General features: G+C 38.1%; 1 protein-coding gene across 5 annotated transcripts; it reads right to left on the bottom strand.

Annotated features, from left to right (window-relative positions):
- Positions 1-1,536: 1,536 nt before the first annotated feature.
- kif2c (kinesin family member 2C) lies at positions 1,537-14,267 on the bottom strand. 5 transcript variants are annotated; one of them, XM_079451582.1, is made up of 22 exons: positions 14,009-14,244; positions 13,659-13,753; positions 13,444-13,545; positions 12,343-12,400; positions 12,201-12,233; positions 11,718-11,849; positions 11,529-11,633; positions 10,301-10,398; positions 10,099-10,194; positions 9,967-10,021; positions 9,727-9,889; positions 9,534-9,624; positions 9,396-9,459; positions 9,228-9,319; positions 8,869-9,011; positions 8,589-8,793; positions 8,395-8,505; positions 8,199-8,266; positions 7,880-7,973; positions 5,897-5,971; positions 2,845-2,938; positions 1,537-2,242 (listed from the first exon to the last, which is right to left on the bottom strand). In XM_079451582.1, exons 1-22 carry the CDS (start codon positions 14,067-14,069, stop codon positions 2,172-2,174), a joined length of 2,106 nt encoding a protein of 701 aa, XP_079307708.1. In that variant the 5' UTR covers positions 14,070-14,244; the 3' UTR covers positions 1,537-2,171. The 5 variants fall into 5 exon arrangements, with proteins under 5 accessions (XP_079307708.1, XP_079307712.1, XP_079307709.1 ...); XM_079451586.1 differs by having other exon boundaries at positions 1,673-2,242; positions 13,845-14,267; XM_079451583.1 differs by lacking the exon at positions 12,201-12,233 and having other exon boundaries at positions 1,673-2,242; positions 14,009-14,221.
- Between the last annotated feature and the right edge of the window lie 5,289 nt (positions 14,268-19,556).

The following is a 19,556-nucleotide window of genomic DNA, read 5'->3' as shown; positions in this document are numbered from 1 at the left end:
CCATTCTCCACTGAAGCTCCCTTTAAGACACTCCATTCTTTCACCCTTTCAACACTACACGGATCTCACTGTAACACCCAAACGAACCACCAGAGGGCCTTCTCCATCCATCCATCCCTTTAATCTTCTTTATAGGTTTATTATGCCAGCGTTTTGGGCTAAAGTCAAGACACGCCACACAGGCACACAGGCAAACTGTCTGTGGGGAAACCAAGAGGAAAGCCATGCCGACACAACTCAAATCTAAGCAAAAATTTGTTTGCACATGTTTCTTTTTGCATATAGTGTAAATTACGGAGTGCATTCACAGGAACTAATGTCCGGTGAGATCACTGCAATCCAAAACACAACCTTTCGCTTTACACTTTCATGTTTGTTACATTAATTTGATATTTCCTGAAGATTTTATCTATGGATCTTACATATGTAGGCAGTTGTTTGCTAATGTCTCGTATCAAAATCTGACTCCCCGTCAGATTATGACTCCCACTGTTTTCCCCTACGAAGGTTAGGATTAGGTGTGGGCTTAAGAGATAAGGACCAATCACAAAGCATTTTAAGTGAATTAACCAATTAGCCTTTGTAAGTAGGGGAGTCGAAATCTCATGGAGAGTTTTTATATTTAAAACCAATGATACGTCAGTAAAAGGTTTGATGCACATTAGAAAATACCTTCTATGAACTTGATGTGAAATAGCTTCTGAGCTTTGCCTCCTCCGGAGTCCTTCATTGAAATACAAGCACGTCAGCTGGACACATCACATCATTTTTATTTAGCATCCGTGATTTACAAATGACATTTAGTCGATTACCCAAAAATAAATGCTACCTTTAAAGGTATGTTGACATGTAACAGAATAAAGTCTAAATAGCAAATGGAATTGAATATTTCGTGGTATTTTTATTTGTTTGAAAGTATGTTTAGGTAATTTCAGAAAAAGAGAACAACCTCTGCTCTGCATTAACTGTGGGCTGATCTGGATGGTAAAGCAAAAAAACCCAGAGGTTGTTCTGCATGCTCCTCTGATGGGCTTGCTGGGTGGTTTGTCAGTTTATTTAGTCTGTGGAGGTGATGGGAACTGAGCAACGGTCACTGCCAATTTTCTCAACACTGAGAAAATATTCAGGTGGACAGATGGAATTCAGAGAGGAGATTTAAACAGACTCGGAGCCAACAGATACAAGATTCTGCTCGCATGAAACGCATATGCAAATCAAAAATTCCCTTGAAAGGTTCCTGTAGGTTTTGGGTCTTCCTTGAATTGGTGGATAACGGAATTGAGAGCGGCAGGTCTGTAGCGGGCAGTACTGGCTGGTTATTACCAAGAGAAAAACAGAACCACAAAGTCTACATTTACATTTACGCAGTTAGCAGACGGTTTGATCCAAAGCCACTTACATTGCATAATCCTATACATTTGTTTCGGAGTATGTGCAGTCCCCTGGGGTCGAACCTATGACCTTGACGTTGTTAACGCCATGCTGTAACCACTGAGCTACAGGAAACTCTTAAAATAGTATTAGAATGCATTAAATCTACAACATGCTAAAATAGTAAAAATTCAATTACTTTTGAGACCCAAAATTCGAGTTGTAGTTCTCAATTAGTGAAAACACAAACCACTGCTATGCGAGTTTGAAATTGGGTGGGGTGGTAGGCATATACCACACAGAGAGCATATGGAGATGTGGGGCCACCCATTTACAAGCCATTTTTCCTTTATTTTGTCATGTGTCAGCTTGTGTTTACAAGGCAAGTGTGTACAGTGATTGTGGATTGCACATAGTGATGGTTTGACCAGTTGGGGGCTTTAGGAGTAATGAGAAGGGTGACTGGTATGAGGCTGTGTGGTATCCGCAACAAAAAAACTGAGTTCACAAGTAGAGATATGAAATGTGAGGCACATGTTGAAAAAAGAAAAATCACAATGTGCAATAAGGTATAACTGATTCATCAAGAAAACGGATACAATTTAAAATGTGATTTACAAGATCCAATAAGAGAGAACCTTTATTTAGTACACAAAGAAACATAACACTACAAAACTTACAAACAAACAAACACACACACACACACAAAATGAGTATACATGGACATCTGATAAGATTAAAAATGACATATTGAAATTGTTTTAATAGTTTTTTTTAGTTTGAGAGTTCTCCGCTGAATCTCAGACTAGTTTGGGTGACATCCTGACCCTCTGTTCTGCTTCAATGGCTGATCTCAAAGCCTGGTAAGATTCTACAACAAGGAAAAGAAAAACGATTTCAATGCTCAGCAGGAAAATAGCAAGCTGTTCTCAAGGCCCATTCAAACCACAGTTTTTGATGCTCTGTCAACTCGATCAGTATGTAAACTCAGGGTTGTATGGGAGAGCTAGGGTTTGATGTAAGCTAACACCTGCTGTGTCTCATGTAAGAGGCTGCACACTCCCAAGATCATATATTTGATGGAAACATACATCACAGAGGCGGTCTTCTAAAGAAGCAACCATCAATGCATTATTCAGTACAAATACACCCTTTGAATGCAAACATTTCATTGGTTCGACGTTTGTATCGCTCAAATCCTTTATCTCTTTGCAGTGTATGCATAGTCAAAACCATACTAAAATGACCTTACTCAGACTCAAGTGTTACACTTAAGTATTTGCCCTAGAAAGGCCATCTCTAAGTGAAGCTAATTCTACATTGAAGACACTTTGTATACAACACCCTACAGGACCCATCCGACCCGATCGGTAGCCGGTTCTGAAAATTTAGATGCCAATAAACATTAAATATGAGAGTATCATGCACAAGCTAAACACCGTTTGTCTGTGTATTTGAATTAAACTGAAATACCTTGCAGTTTCCCCATGAATGAATCAATTTCTGGAAGACCTGCTACGATATCAAATGAAGGACATTGCATGGACTGGACAATCTCATTGCAACCCTGGAAAAGAAACAGATGAAAATCTAATAAGGTAAATAAAGCGAGGCCTTTCAGTTGGTAAAAGGAAATTTTGCAATTAAGCAACGGATTCAAGGATTAACATATAACAAAGGCCAGTTCTGTAAAATGTTTAATAATGCCAAGGTTTAAAACAAAGCCCCCACACAAACCACGGGCCTCATGTATAAAACTCTCTTTAGATGTAATCCTTAAAGTGTACGTACGCACAAAAGCTAGGTTTTGCACACGCACAAACGTTTCAGATTTATAAAACCATGCTTACGCCAGATCCTGCACAAAAATCCCTTTATAAATCCCAGTCAGAGGAAGATTGTGCGTATCTCCACCCCGTCTCCGCTCCAAAAGCACCAATAATAGGGTCTACAACTCCTGGTTTTACCATGCATATCATTTCCACGCCTATTCCCATACACGTGACAATGTTTAACACCTTCAAATGTACAAGACAGAAATGTGATGAAAATACGAGATGCGGATTTGCCAATAAATGCAATTTGTGCCATACATATTACACATTGCTGAAAATGATCCAGTCCCATTATGTTTTTGAATAAATAGCAAAATTTACATAAAACCGTTTAATAGTTCTCAGATAAATATGTCATTCTTTTTCACTGGTCATAAACACTGTGAAATATGTTGCATGTGCTATGAAACAAAACAGACTTCCAAAGTGAACACGCTGGGACATGTCCCTTGAGCGGTAAAACATGCAGCAAAATGGAAGAGATCAATAGGAGTAACAATGAAACCAGGTGTAAAACATGCAATTGAAAAAGGAACCAGGTGTCCTTGGACACTGATGTGTTGCGCAGAACTGCATTTAGCGTCTATAAATTGAATTGTGTAGCACGCATGTGTTAGCAAAAAAAGCCCCGTACAGCCCTGCAAACATTATTTCAAACTAAATGTATCCAGTTTTGCTGATTAGTTTAACATCTTTTAGCAATTTTTTGTGGAAACCGATATATTACTCTTATGGTTTTCATTGAGTTGTATGTATCCTTCAAATACAGTGGTATTTTTCGTAATGTTGTGGAAATGCCTTACAGCTTTACGATAATTTCCGAAAAGACACATGCTGTTGGAGGCTGGCAGGGGAGGCGGAACTACAGCACGAGCACACATTACATCATCGAAATAATCCCTTCGTGTTTTTTACATTATGCACGTACGTGCCGATTGCCAACAAAACACAGACGTATGACTTAGTTTGACTTACCGCGTGCGGTTACATTTACACAGTCGGCAGACACTTATTTTTCCTTTTTGTTTCTTTATAAAGAAGGCTCAAGAGGTCAGGTGGATAATGATGTCTGAACACAGAGTTCGGAAGATCAGCTTCTTTGGCGCGTAGCCTCCCGTTATAACAACAATCTGTGGTCAGGGATCGCCGAGACTGTACTGATGGAGTTGAACTTCTCTGTTTTGGACTTCTCGCGTAAATTTTGCTCCTTTATATTCCGGACAATCTTTTTTCGGGGGGCCAAAACTAATCTCTCACCTACGCTTCTCTTCTCAAAACACAACAGCCAATTTAGGTTTGCAAAGAGAACTTAATTCTCTGCAAACAACTGTTAGTCACGCTCCTATTAAGAGATATTTCCAATAAAATAAACAGAATTATGTCGAGCTGTTCTTCTAGCTGAAATGGTAAAGGATGAAACTAGCAATGCCAACATCTAGGAGTGGTTCTAGGGTAAGCAGAAATCCAGGGCTTAGCCCAGACACATCCATATGTGTGTCAGAATACTTTAACAACATATGATTTCACATTTTGTGTCTAAAAAAAGCACGGAAAACGAGCCTTTACGCGAGCGTCTGCATCGGAAATAACAAAGTTGTGTGTGCGCAAAACATAAATGTGAACAGCCCCTAAGGCATGATAATAAACTAACATTTTGTGGGTGATTCTCATGAAATCTCAGTTTCGAGATGCCAAACATGATTTTTGTGATTTCAATCATGATTTTTGTGATTTCAATTTAATTAATGAAGAACATAATTTTGAACATGTCTTTGATGAAAAGGCCATAAAAATTCTCATTACCGTACACATTTGAAAACAGTTAGTCCTACAGCATGTTTTGTTAAAAACAGCAAAGCCATGATGCTAAAGCAATTTTTTATTAATCCTGCACTACAAGACATTTAGCAGATACTTTTAAAAGCTATGTCTGGCATCTTTTAGCACTGGGACCATGCCATTTTAATCTCAAGCGATCTCCAAATCCAGCGTTATATCCACCATATATAACATCCATCACTGAATTGCATTGAGCAAACAAACACACCTCAAATTTCTCTCCCTATCGTAAGTCTAACGTGCTGCAGGTCCACAGCGCAGCCAATCTTGATAAGGGGGTCTTCCTATGCTCGTCGGTTGGCACGTGGGCAGGTCCATTTCTTTCGCCTGGCCGTGCTTTTCCCAATTGCCAATTTAAAGTAATAGGATCTCCGTTGCGAAACAGGGATCCAGACTTATAAAAAACTTTCTGAAACAAGTTGGAGTGCTGGGGGAGTGTATCAAGCACAGAATACTTCATCATACATCCAACTCATTTTTTAACAAGTTGACCATGTTAAGCCAGCACGTTTAACGATGTTAAGAAGTCCCAATGCATGAAATAGAATGGTACCCCATCTTGTGTTTATCTCCATTAATAATAATAAATATTTATTGTACCTGTCTAGATCAAAATGAAAGCAGAGTTTAAAATCCTTGATTATTTCATTACTCTTTCATTTCAGGAAAAACAGTGGGTACGCAGTCAAGAGCATCTGTACGGTTTACACAAATTACGCAAAGATTTGTTTTATAAATTCTGATGCGTGCATGGAAAACAGCATAGGCACACTTCTATTCCCATTTTGGGCATACGCCTCGTTCAAACATCAGGCCCCCGGTGAGTACATGACAGATATAAGGCTACAGACCTTGAGTTCTTCATAAAACTTCTCCTCCATCTCAGACACCTGTGATATGGCCTCGAATGTTGGAAGAACAGACTCCTGAAACATATGTACACATTTTTAAATGCACATATCTCAATATAACACAGACTCATTCCAAACAAATATGATCAGGGACCCGTTTCAGAAAGCAGGGTAAGTGCAAACTCAGAACGCGAGGTATAATCAAACCTGTGACCGTGGGGTAAGTCAAGCCCGTTTTAGAAATCAAGGTATCTTATACTTAGAGTGAGTAACCATAGTAACCTACTCTGTGAACCTAACCTGGTCGGGAGCAGGTTTTATTCCACTAACCCGAGGTTTGTTTCAATCTCCGCCCCTTTTAGAAGCGCGAGCGGTGTTGAAATTGCCTTCGCCGTTTGTTTTTTCAATCGTTTTCCTTAATCGCACAAGTTCGTAACACAGACATTTAAATGGCACGTCCGTTCATTCAGAGAGAGTTAAATTTACGTCGGGAGAGAATATATGGTGAAGCCCCGTTTGGAGCGATACAGTTTTTCTTTACAGTCCATTAAATATCCACACTCTGCTTCATCCTTACATCACAAACCTTACTCGTCGTGGTCGCGCTCTTACATCTGAGCAGATTCTCTGTATGGCCTTACGTTTCTTTGCTAACGGAAGCTTTCTTTATAACACGGGGGATGCAGAACACGTTAGCAAGGCAACTGTATGAAGAGAAGTGTGCATCGCTCTCAAGCACTTTTTATACATTTGTGTTAAGTTTCCTTTGAAAGCCCTCAAAGAGGAGTTTCATAGGATTACAGGTGAATGGTGAATGTCTTTCTGAATTAGGCTGATCAAATAAATGTGGTCTTGCTGCCACCTCTGGAACTAGATAATTCAAATACCCTTTAGGATATCCCATTGTGATTGGGTGCACATTTAAAAGGTCCCACTCGCCCCGTTCTGCGCGGGCTTCTAACTGCCGTCGGTCAGAATGAGAGACGGGCTCTCTAACGAGGAGGCTAAAGACCGCAGTCCCTATAGTCAGTAGAGCATCTCTGTTGGTCAGGGAGTGAGGCTTATACACAGCTCTTCACTAGCTGTGTCTTCTACAGCCACAGTGCTCGGTTCTCATATCCTCAAAACTTTCAAGGCCAGTTTATTAAATATATCAAACATTTCCCAGTCAGGCATCCTACTAGCAAGAGCATTTAAACTCACCGGACTGAAGGATGTTTTTATATTTCATTTTCAGCTGAGCCATGTTCTTTTTATTGCAGAAGGATTGCACCTACATGACATTATATATATATATATATATATATATATACACAGTGCCTCCTATTCTATTGGCGAGAAATAAACGGAGCGCTTTTTGTCACGTGCCGTTGCCATGGTGAATCGTGTTATCTTCGCTCAATTGATGATGTCTTTTTAAAGCCGCGGTGAACACGTGTAACCTAGAGTGAAGTTACTCAGAGTGGATTGAACTCATTGAAACCAGCTGTTCTGAAACAGAAAACTCAGAGTAGCGATTATCTGAGTAAATCAACTCAGTTCATATTTTAACTCAGTGTTGCTTGAACCTCCTTATTGAAACGGGTCCCAGGCATATTAAAGGATTTGTTCACTTTCAACATACATTTTCATGATAATTTAGTCACCACTGTTGTCATCCAAAATGTTTGTATTTTATTCTTTAGTCACATTCACAGATGAAAGTCCCGCTATGTACTGAAGCGTTGGAAACCAAACGAAAGGTTCAAAAACAAATGTATAAAAGTGATATGAGCAATGTTATGCCTTTTGATGCCTTCTCCTGCCGTTACAAGCGACAGGGTAAACAGCTGCAGGCTGATGACGCAAACGACCCGCAGTTCGGACCCCCCAAAAAATTATATGAACGCAGTCCAATGGGTTACAGGGGGAGGGGGGAACAATCCAACTAGGGTTCGGACCAGGCAATCGAACCAAATGTGAAACAGACCTTACTCAACTCACCTCCTCTGAATAGCTTCCCTCCTCTGCAGAAAGCTCAAGGTTTGTGCCATTCACCGCTGGAGTTCCCCTAGACACCCCATTCAATTCCTTCACCCTGTCAACACCAAACAAATCTGACTGTAACACCCAAACAAACCACCAGATGGCCTCCTCAGTCAACCAAAAAAAATATTTAAGTAACCAAATGGATCGGTTTGTATTTGTTTCCTTTTGCATCAACAGTTTGACAGAATTCTAAAATAGTAAAATATTTTTCATACCAAAGTTAAGTAAAAAAACATTGTAGTTTAGGTCAAGGACATAAAGAAAATAACTGCACCTGTTTGCATAGCGTAGTGTGTTCAGAGTGTATTCACAGGAGCTCATGCCCGGTGAGATCATAGCAATCTAAAACAGACAAAAACACACAAACAAAATAAATGTCACAGTACATGATCGATGGTACGGGGTCAAACGTTTAATGAAGAGTAAACAAATCACAAATAAACATTGCCACAATCTAATGTCACTCTTACCATACAGGTCCTGGAGTTTTCCCCAATGAAGGAATCTCGAAGCACCTGGGTGAGTTTATTCATCCTGAATGGAATGTGCTCGCTGTTGTGACCCAGAGACCGGATGCATTCCTGAGGAGTTGAGAGAGACAAACAATACATAATCATAAATTTGGTACACATTTGATATCTGCAATGGCAGTAAAGTACGGCACCTTCAAAGCCAGCAGGCTGCGGTTGATCTCCGCAGTCTCAACTATAGTGTGCCGATCGTTACTGCTGACATCGGTACCACGCTCATTCCCTGCAAGATCCACCAGAGAAAACTTGCCGTGAAGGATATTCCGCCTCCTCAGGATTACTTGCAACACTGCATGTGACCGTGACGAGCTAGCGTTGGCAAACGTCTGGCCAGACGTTCTGGAAGAAAGGTTTGACATCATTTCTAATGATGCGCATAACATGACAAAAGTAGAACTACAGTTCCTTGCATACCTGCATGCACTTCCCCGCTCGATCAGCTTAATGACATCCTCAACAGATGACACCGGCACTTCTTGCAGGCCGACGACATTGACCTGCTGCTTGTCATCCTCTAAAACGCGTAGCATTGCTTTCTTATTCAACAAATCGAACACCTGCACAGTGGGCAGAAACAGTTCAGCATCATGCCCGAGCAAGTGCCAACAACCACTATCTGAAACCAGATCAGCATAAAATCTAATCATAACATCACAATAATTCTTCAATTGAGCATAAAGTTTATTAAACGTTCAAGTTTTATTTGCTCTTAAACCAACAGACAGCTGTTTGACAAGACATCATGTTGAATTTCGGTAACACGATGTGCAAACCTTGCCATTGTAGATCTCAAAAAACGTCACGAATGGGCAAAGGTCCATATCGGCATACCGCTTTTGCCTCAGGTGGGAAAATACATCCTGCGCTGTGAGGCAGACAGATTTAGACATGAACGAATAAACAGAACACTACGTACAAGTATGTTTGATAGTCACAATCACCTGCCAGGGCGTAGATCCCTTTAGAGCTGTTTTGAGTTTTGCCAGAGAAGTCCCCGCCCATTGTCTGTGATTGGAATGTATATTGTGTGAAAAACCTCAGATTATTTTAGAAGAATTTAAAGTAACTAAATCACTTACATGGGTTTTTCCGCTACCTGTCTGACCGTATGCAAAGCAAGTCGCCATACCCCCTTCGAATATGGTCTTAACCAGAGGTTTAGCTGTAAACCTAAAAATCAAATTCATAAACATCTAATTAAATAAAAGGGTGGATTACACATGAATCTTTTCGCCAATAATTTTAAGCGAGGGTTGTCTTGAATGAATCTACCTGTAGACCATGTCATTGGAGACATCGTCGTCGAATGAGTAATCGAAATGAAACGTCTGATTCTCCAGGTATTTGGTCAGGTCCACTTTCTGCTTAGGTTCATGTAGCAGCAGGGCTCCATTACCAGGGATGGTCACCACATCAATCTCTTTCTTGGCCAGCTCTGAACACAAACACTCAGTGAAATAAGATGCACAAGGAAACGGTTCAATTCAATCACGAAACAACTGAAGAGCCTACCTTTCTTATTCAGTGGCCGTTTGCGAACGCAGACACATATTCTTTGAGGTTTTACCTAACAGATGCATGTTGGATTAGAATACCTTTAGTAGGTTTCTAAGGATTTTCAGAAATACACGCTCATTAACTCACCGGATCAGACAAAGACATGGGCACTTTCTCCAGGGTCTCCCTGTACTCCTCAATCATCTGGTGAAACTGTTTGTTTGGGCGACATGCATCTCCAAACTAGCAGTAAGATCGATACAGAAAACAACATATGAACAATTCTATCGTGGAAAAGAAAAGGTGACATTAGGTGAATTTATAAGGCGGTTTCTGGATGAATCCGTACCTTTCCTCTTTTATGTGTTTCGGGGATTTTTGCAAGCGACAACCGTTTGTTTGTCGCCTTGCAACTGTTCATTTCTGATACCTGAGACATGCGATGGCCTAAAAGATTTCAAAAGAAAAACATTTTTTATTAATGAGGATCTGTCAAATCAGATATCACATAGATTACATGATCCAATGATTTAGTTACGAATTCAGGAAATGACTAGGGATACACCGTCTTTCCTAGATAGGAAAAGGAATTGTTATCCATTCACAACACTGCGACATAAATTATATTTACAAAAATATAAAATATACAAAAAATTATAAAAATACTTGCATCAACAAATTTCCATTTTAGGCATTAAAAACAAGGTCTGCACATACAAATGTGCTGCAAGTATACTATACATTATTTAAATATAATATGTCTGATTTTAATCTTAACTGGTCATTTTTTTATTCATGTATACAAATTAGGGCTGTCAAACAATTAATTGCATCCAGAATAAAAGTTTGTGCTTATATGTGGGTGTACTGTGCATATTAATTTTGAATTTATAAACAAAAACATACACATACATATACATATATATATATATGTATGTATTTATTTATATTTACCAATCCTTTAAATTATACATAAATGTTTATTAATTTTTATATTTTTCTTAAAGGGATAGTACACCCAAAAATGAAAATTCTGTCATTATTTCATACCTGTATAAATGACTTCGTTCTGATTAACACTGAGAAAGATATTTGGAAGATTGCAAGCAATTTTCATATCCGTGACATCATTGATCACCACAATTAAATGTAGTCAAAAGGTGCACGAAAACAGTTTGTTTGCCTAAATTCTAAATAAAAAAATATCTCATTTTGTGGTTAACGGAACAAAAAAAAATACTATATTTTTATTTCTGCTATGGTCGTGGATTATGTCCCAGAACTGAAAATTGCCAACACTCTTGCAAATATCTTTCTGTGTTATTTGGAACAAACAAATGTATACAGGTTTGGAACAACCTAAATGTGAGTAAATGATGAAGGAAAATTTATTTTTGCGTGACCTTTCACTTATAAAATATATTTGTATGCGTTTATAAATACGATGAGACTAATCTATCCCTTTAACTGATGGGCCCCAACTGAATCGGCCAAGCTGCTTCTAACAAGGTCCAACAAATATTCAATGATGTAAAAATGACATCCATAATGTCTGACAAACCCAAAACAGTACATACTTGGTGGACCCATGGGGGCACATTTGGAAGCCTCACTCTCACATATAGCCTCAGCGGTTGGTAATAGAGGAGATGCTGGCTTTGAAACAAGTCGCCTCTGGTAGCCTGCCAATCCATCAACATCAGTTTTATAGCTATGCAACACGACCTGATCACATATCTGAACATCATGCGGATGTAAAGGCACACCTGAAGCTTTAGGGATTGTAGATGAGGGAAGATCTTGAGACAGACTGTCCTCTGCAGTTGTAGCCAAGACCGAAGAGGGAGGGGCAGGGTGACGGAACAAGCATGTCTGACGTGTGGTCATCCTTCTGGAAGCTAAAACGGGAACATTATGACTTGTTGTGAATTATGTGGTGTTGTTAGATCTTTTTCTAGCAATGTGATTGATTAATATGATTTAGATCTACAACCACGGAGTAGATTTTAAAAAGCCATCACGGCCAATAAATCTCAAGGTAATTATTTATACACAATTTATAAGCTATATACAATAAGAGACACCTCTAGACAGATTGCTGCAAGAGGACAAGCTGCACAAATGAGAAACATGTGGAAGTGGAAAGAGGCACCCCCCGATTTACCCCAATGATACCAGTCATAACTATTACAATCATATGTGAGAGTGATTGGGTCACGACATGAAGGAAACATGCACTTCATGCAAACCTGGCTGTTCAGATGCACAGTCCTGAGAAGTAGCTTCAAATGGAAAATACGTCATAAGGTTACTGTATAATGTCAACTAGGAATTTGAGATGTTCCTACTTTGAGTTCCTTTGTACTGGGAACAATCAATGTAGTAACGTACGTTCTGATGGTGCGGGTAATCTCGATGACCTCAGAGGAAGTTCAGATGCTCTGGTATTCTGAAATAAATAATATAATATTTGTATGTGGTTAGATAGATCACATCAGACTCTAGTGAATGCATCATAGTTACAACGAAAGACTAAACAAATGAGTGATTTTAGCAAGAATAAATGCATATCTGTGAAAACAGTATTGGAATGTCACTTGTCCTATATGTCTTTCCTTACTTTGCCAAGTAAGCAGTGTTCTTGGGTCAACATTGTTGATGCTGCAACAACTTTCCAAACAACCAATCAGTTTTAAGGAGTAAGTTTACAATTAAAACAGAACACAACCAGCGTTTTATTATTCCATATAGCACGAATACGTGTTTTTCTGTGTCTTCGATGTGTCATGAGTTGCCCATGCATGTATTAGACACGTAAAATTGCTCAAATTAAAGTTTCGGAACAAAAGATGGACTACTAGGACTAACTAAGACCGCCTAAATGAAAACGCATGTAAGGTGGGCGTACCTGTCAGTACAATTGCTTTGGAACCTCATGTTCCAAATATGGTAAGAGGCGTTACATTTATGTCACACGCTTGCAGTATTGGACAAATCACTACGCACTGGTTAATTGACCAATCATAGAAAATTCGCATTTCAGAGCGACGAGCTTTGCAAAACATCTGCGCATTTCAGAAAGGCGGGGCGAAGAAGAGATACAAGCGTACACGGTTTGTGTAAAACACAGCGTTTTGATCCTTAAATCGTGGATACACATTGCAATACATCTAAAAATAACGACAATATTAGTTTAAGCCGTGTCACACGACCCCTTTAAGGAATCATTTTAATTTGTGATAGGAATGTTTTTGTACAGACTATGTTGACCCCAGAAAATCTCTCACCTGGCAAACCCACATTGAGCTTCTTATGTACATCATGACTTCAGTGCCATAGTGAGGAATCAAGAATCTATATTCCCAGTGTCTCCAAACACTTTCTTGGAGTCACACTTATGGAAGCGTGAATACAGAAATATCACTGTCCTTTTACATCTCAAGTGAGAAAATGTGATCAATTCTTGTCACATTTGAAAAACTAAGAACTGACTTTTGCCACTTTTGTCACAGGTACAGGGACAGGCACTTGGCGGCATGGCTGGAGGTGTTGCATAAGGTCGGAATTGAGTTGTTTAAGTTCATCCAGGTCGACCTAGGGGACAAACCACACATTAACCTTGACGACAATGACACCATCTCTGGGCGTATGATACCAAAAACAAATCATAATACTGATGTGAAAACGAGCATAAATCTAACCCAAACCTCTTTTCCTTTGGTCAATCCATTCTCAGCCCATTCCACACTCACTGAGGCTTTGGAGACGTTGATCGTTTTCACGGTGGCACTGTGTATTCTCCCTGTATTGACAGAGAAGAGACATTAACACAAATCTTTACTTGAAAAACTCATGTCGAAGAGATGACGTGGGCTAGTGATGCTTTCATGTACCTCAAAGAAATGACTAAAACAGATTGATGCGTCTATTCTCTTTATTTTGCGTTAGAAGACAGAAATGGGAGGAATTGGTAATACACTCTAGCAGACATGGGTTAACTTTGACCTGATTTCAGCCAAAGGCAACAGATTAGCTTCTTAGCAAACAAGCATCTTACCATCACTACGACCTATATTGACAGCAAGCCCAACGAGCAGTTTCGACAATACGGGATCCATATTAAGTTGTAGTTTTGCGCAAATAGCCTTTGTTTAACGTGTCGGAATCTTTAAAACGACAGGTCGTGTTTTCACCGTCAACCTTTGCCTCTGTGGGCAGTAAATCGCTATAAAATCAACCGCCTTACTTTCAAATATCGTCAGCGGAAGTTATTGGATTGTTTAAGGAGGCGGTGCTTCGTCTAGTCCAATCGGAGCGCTGTCTCGTGCGAAAATGACTGACATTTCAATTCATCAATCAGAGCCGAGCGTCGTCACGCGCTGTTCCGGTTCCACCACGGCACGGTGAACCGAGCGAGACTGGAACAAACTTGCTGTCTTGCTGAACTTGACATAAATCATTTAGAGAAAACGCTGCTTATCAAATAAACTTATGTGGGTCAAATAATGTTTATTTAATATACTTACTTTATTTAATAAAATACGTACATGTTTAGCAAACCATTGAATAAATACAGTAGGCTATAACATAACACAATAATGTGTTAACAGATTTAAATAGATAGAGAAATGCTGTGAAATATGAAGTTATATGAATGACAAACAACAAATCAAAATTACCAAGATTATGTGATGTTACTCTTTGAAACCCACATTGTGTCATTGGGGTAGACTTCATTAGAGCAGTTAAGCTCATGGCACACACACACACACACACAGTTCTTTATGTCTTTATTATCTTTTCCTCATAGAAGTTATGCAATTAAAAGTTCAGTTGCCATGCAACACTGCGCAAATTGTGGATCTGTCTGCAATTATAATTTCGATTTCTCTCAGTAACCTGTGCTGTTCTCAAGCTGAAATGAAATGAGACATTTTGGTGAACTAAGTTCAAGTTAAGCATAATATTAATGTGGTTAATGTGCCATTTTGCTAATTACATTTAAAATGGGATTTAAAAAACACCACAATGAAAATGTGTTTATCTATTTCATCTATTTTACAGGTGAGAGGTGTGACGGAATGGAAAACGTGTCATGTCAGAGGTTGTTTTTGTGAGTGAGTATTTCGAACTATTTTCTTACACTGACTGATGATGGGTTTAGTTTTTTGTCTGATATTCGTGCCTTCTTTATATAATTAATATATTTGCTATTTTACTATTTTGTTTTTAATCTAGACCTAAATCTAGATGATCTGTTTCTAGTATTTGACTGTTGGGGTTTCTGACTCATATAGAAGTAAAAAACTGCATGAACAAACACAGTCCGTGCCAGAAGGGTTTAATCTCATAGATCTCACAAATGATCAAACACTTAACAATGCTATCATGCCATTTCACTTTTCGTCTTTTGATAGTGCTTTTGATACTCTGCTTTTAAGCTTCTATGGCTGAGCATAAAAACTATTTTTACATAACATAGTTCTGTTACCTGTGTATGATAATTTGTTCTGCATTTTCAATCACCTTTTGTGTAGGCAAAAGGTTTTGCATTTTAAATCAAACTGCTCCAGAAAATTACCAATTAGTGTATGAAATATATATATATATATTTTAAAAGAGCCATCTTGAAACAAATGTGTCATTTAACACATGGGTTAGGTTTTTCAAGAGTATATTATTTAATTATATAATTAATACATTAATAATAAAACATTGTTCAGGTTTAATAGTATAATGTCTTCATTAATATGTCATTTTTTATTTAAAAATTGTCTTTCATTTCCTTAATTATGTACCTTATTAAAAGCCAGATGTGGGAGTGTGTAGTCCTCCAACAAAACCCCACCTGGCCTCTGCACTTACATGATCAGAAACTGGACTCGGACTTCAATGCAATATAAAAGTTCAACAAGCAATAAAGATATTTGATTATTTTATTTTATATACACTAGATGTATACTTCACTTTTTAAATATATTTTATAAAAATAAAAGTCAATTTAATAGCCTTTATGTAATCTGTAATTATTTGTTTTTTTTTTACAATGGATGCTTATGAATACAAAATATTATATTCAAACACAAAAAGTTTCTGTTTATCTGCAGATTTATTATAGGGTCAATAAAAAAAATCAAATTTTACATTTTGGTAGTAAATAACTAGGTGTTAAAGTGATTTGACCTTCAGGTTAAAAAGTATAAAAGTATTTTAAAAACATTTTTAATGGTCATTTCTCAATATGACCTAAACCAAACAAGTGTAAAAGCCAGCATAAATATTTTAAAAACTCCATCCTGACTTTTGCTAGCAATTCTTGCTAGAATTTTGTTAAATATAAAATGAGTTTGAAAACATTTTCATCATGAAGGTGGTGTATTGTTTAAATATAAGGTAAAATGCAGTGTCTGCCAATCTCATATTAATCTTGAGTACCTATACAGTAGTATTGCATACTTCGTATCTTCGAAGTGTATTTAGTTCGATTACATTTATAAAAGAGAAATACAGCAGTGCGATTATTTCCGGAAAAAGACGAGCTGCTGGAGGCTAGCAGGGGGGACGGAACTACAGCACACATTACATCATCGCATTATCTTCGTGTTGTTTTCATTTTGCACGTAAGTGCCGATTGCCAACAAAACACTGACATATGACTTAGTTTGATTTACCACGTACGGTTCATGTTCGACATCTTTTAGCACCGGGACCAGTGGCGGAGCCAGGAATTCTTCATAGGGGTGGCCGGGCAGGGGCCAGTAGTTACTTTGGGGTGGAACAAAAAACATAATTTTGCAAACATACATGGCACTCTTTTCCAACCTTAAAATACTTTTTAAAGTATTGTATGTGCCCAAATCACAATAATGTATAATGCTAGTCTACAATGGCATTTTTTTATTAAAGTTTACCAAAATCCTGAGCGTCATAATCTTACTTTAATAAAATAAAACTTAGGAAATTCACTTTGAAAACAGAATAAATATCTCCAAATGATAATAAAAAGTTTAAAAAGGACCAGAAATGATTTACTGAAGTGAATTTTTTTCAAGTGCAAACTATGAAAATTCAGCAAACTTACAAGCTGTTTCCAAATTACATGTCACTAGTTACACTAGTACAAACAACCTACAATAGTTTGATTCTACGGTCATTGTGCTTTAAAGCAAATAAGTTTACAAATTCATCAAAGTTCAGAGACTTGGCTCTCCTGGACTCCACACTTAAGACACCTAGATTGCTCAGTCTCTCATCATTCATGGTTTAGCGCAGGTAACTCTTCACTAGTTTGAGAGTAGAGAAGCTGCGTTCACATCCAGCTGTACTCACAGGAATGGCAACAGCAATTTTGCACAATCTAAAGAGCTCGTGAAATACCTCTTTAAATGGCTCAATAAGTACAGTCAAATCTACAACACTAGTGGGCTTCTGTATGCCAGCTTGCACTTTTCTCTCCAGAATTCTTTTCATTTGGTTGATTAGATAGTTTCCCAGTCCGAACATAATCGTTTTGCCATGATCGATCGAGGTAATTTTGATCAAAATCTAAGAAACTATTATTATTATTTATAATAGATCGCAATTTACGATCGGGGTTCCAGTGGGATGGCCAGTGGGGTGGCCGTGATTATTTCCATGGTGGCCATGGACATCCCTGGCCACCCCCTAGCTCCGCCCCTGACTGGGACCATCCCATCAGTTTCAAACAATCTCCAAACCCGGCGTTATATCCACCGCTTATATATTCATCATTCATCATATATTAATTCATCACCGAAATGCAATGAGCAAACAAACACAGCTAAATTCTGTCAGCCGAGTGAAGCGGCATTGACCCGTGTGCTGCTCTTTCTCATGCTGGCTGGTTGACGCATGGGCATGGTCTTTCTCTCACGGATGGGCGTGGCCTTTTACTCGGTGTATGACGCGTGGATCACGCGTTTTTTCGGGAGAATGTCCGATATGAGGAGAAACTTTCCGAAACAAGTTGGAGTGCTGGGGGAGTGTATCAAGCACAGAAATACTGCTTTATACATCCAACCAATTTTGAAGAAGTTGACCAAGTTAAGCATGAAAAGACAACACGTTTAACATATTAATGAAGTCAGAATGTATGAAATAGCATGTTATCCCATCTTTAAGTGTTTTAGTTTAGGTAAAAACTAAAAAGAAGCACAAAAATCCCACAAGAGGGACTGAGCCAAACACAAGCAAATTTTATAAAATTTATATAATAGTGTTTCCTCCCATTTTATGTACATCTTTACTGACAATTTCAGGATATGGAGAGTAAACAGTGTTGGAGAGACACAGAAAACAACTATCTGCACTTCTCAGATTCAATGTATACACAGCCCATCCCTAATGAGATCATGACAAAGTGATGAATATTGCCCATCCTCCTGTCATCGCTGTATCAAGCCTGCCTGCATTAAACGTCAAATGTGACAGGGATAAAAGCCTTGTGGAAATTAGGTTTCATACTTAATAAAACTGATCATATAATAGTACATTTAATGATATGACTAATGACTGGTAAATACCCTCTTCCTAAATACACTTTATTACCTCAGCAGTATTCTTACACATCAAATCATGAAACATTTATTTTCTGAGCTACATGTGTTTTTATTGGCTTTTCACATTTATTAATTATGTCCATTATCTTATGTAGGCAGATGGTAATCGTCATTTTAAACATTTGTTTTACATTATACATTTGCTGGCCCTTTAATTTGTCACGTAAATTGCCTTGCACATCCCATCTGCCATGAGAAGAAGAATGAAAGTGAGCGTTCATCTAGAAGGCTTTATCTTGAAGACTTTTATCTCTTTAAGAGCAAAAATATGTGATCCAATATGGCTCCGAGTATGACTGCTGCCCCGCGAGCGCCGAACCAACTTTGTTGTTTTTAACAGTCATTACACAGGTATATTTTTAGCAATTTCCAGCAATACATTGCATGGGTCAAAATTATAGATTTTTTATGCCAAAAGGTCTATTAAGTAAATCTACACAATGAAAATAATCTGTAAATATAAGGCACAAAATACTGTATTAATATGAAGTAGCTTTCTATATTCAGTGTACAGTTGTTTTTACCTGTATTCTATATTTTAAATAGCATTTTAGGATCACGGAAATTTCCACAAAATAAAGGAAAATGTGCTGGTAATTTTCTGCCTTTAGCAGTTTTGTTTACTGGATTTTTTTAATAGTGTATGTAAAGTTTAGAATTTCTGCTTTGGGTTCATACTCTTCACAATGCCATTACAGCTTTAAGCCAAAAGAGAATGTAAAACAAACCTGTTTCTTTTTAGCAAAGGCTTGCTACAGCACCTCTTATGGACAACTTTAAGACAATTTTCTCAATATTCAGATTTTTTAACACCTCCAGATTCCAGATTTTCAAATAGTTTTATCTCTATCAAACATTGTCCTATAACAAACCATACATCGGTGGAAGGCTCTATTTATCCAGATGATGTATAAGTCTCAATTTAAGAAAATACTCTTTTGACTTTGATTCTGGGTTACATAAGTGAATTATTTGAAGCTGTAAAATGTTTGATCATGCTGTGACGTATAACACTGAAAGCTATCA

Source organism: Barbatula barbatula, assembly GCF_947034865.1.
Source record: "Barbatula barbatula genome assembly, chromosome: 3".
In the NCBI taxonomy this organism is placed as follows: Eukaryota; Metazoa; Chordata; class Actinopteri; order Cypriniformes; family Nemacheilidae; genus Barbatula; species Barbatula barbatula.
Note: the sequence above shows the minus strand (reverse complement) of the source record. Positions and strands in the feature narration are given on the sequence as shown.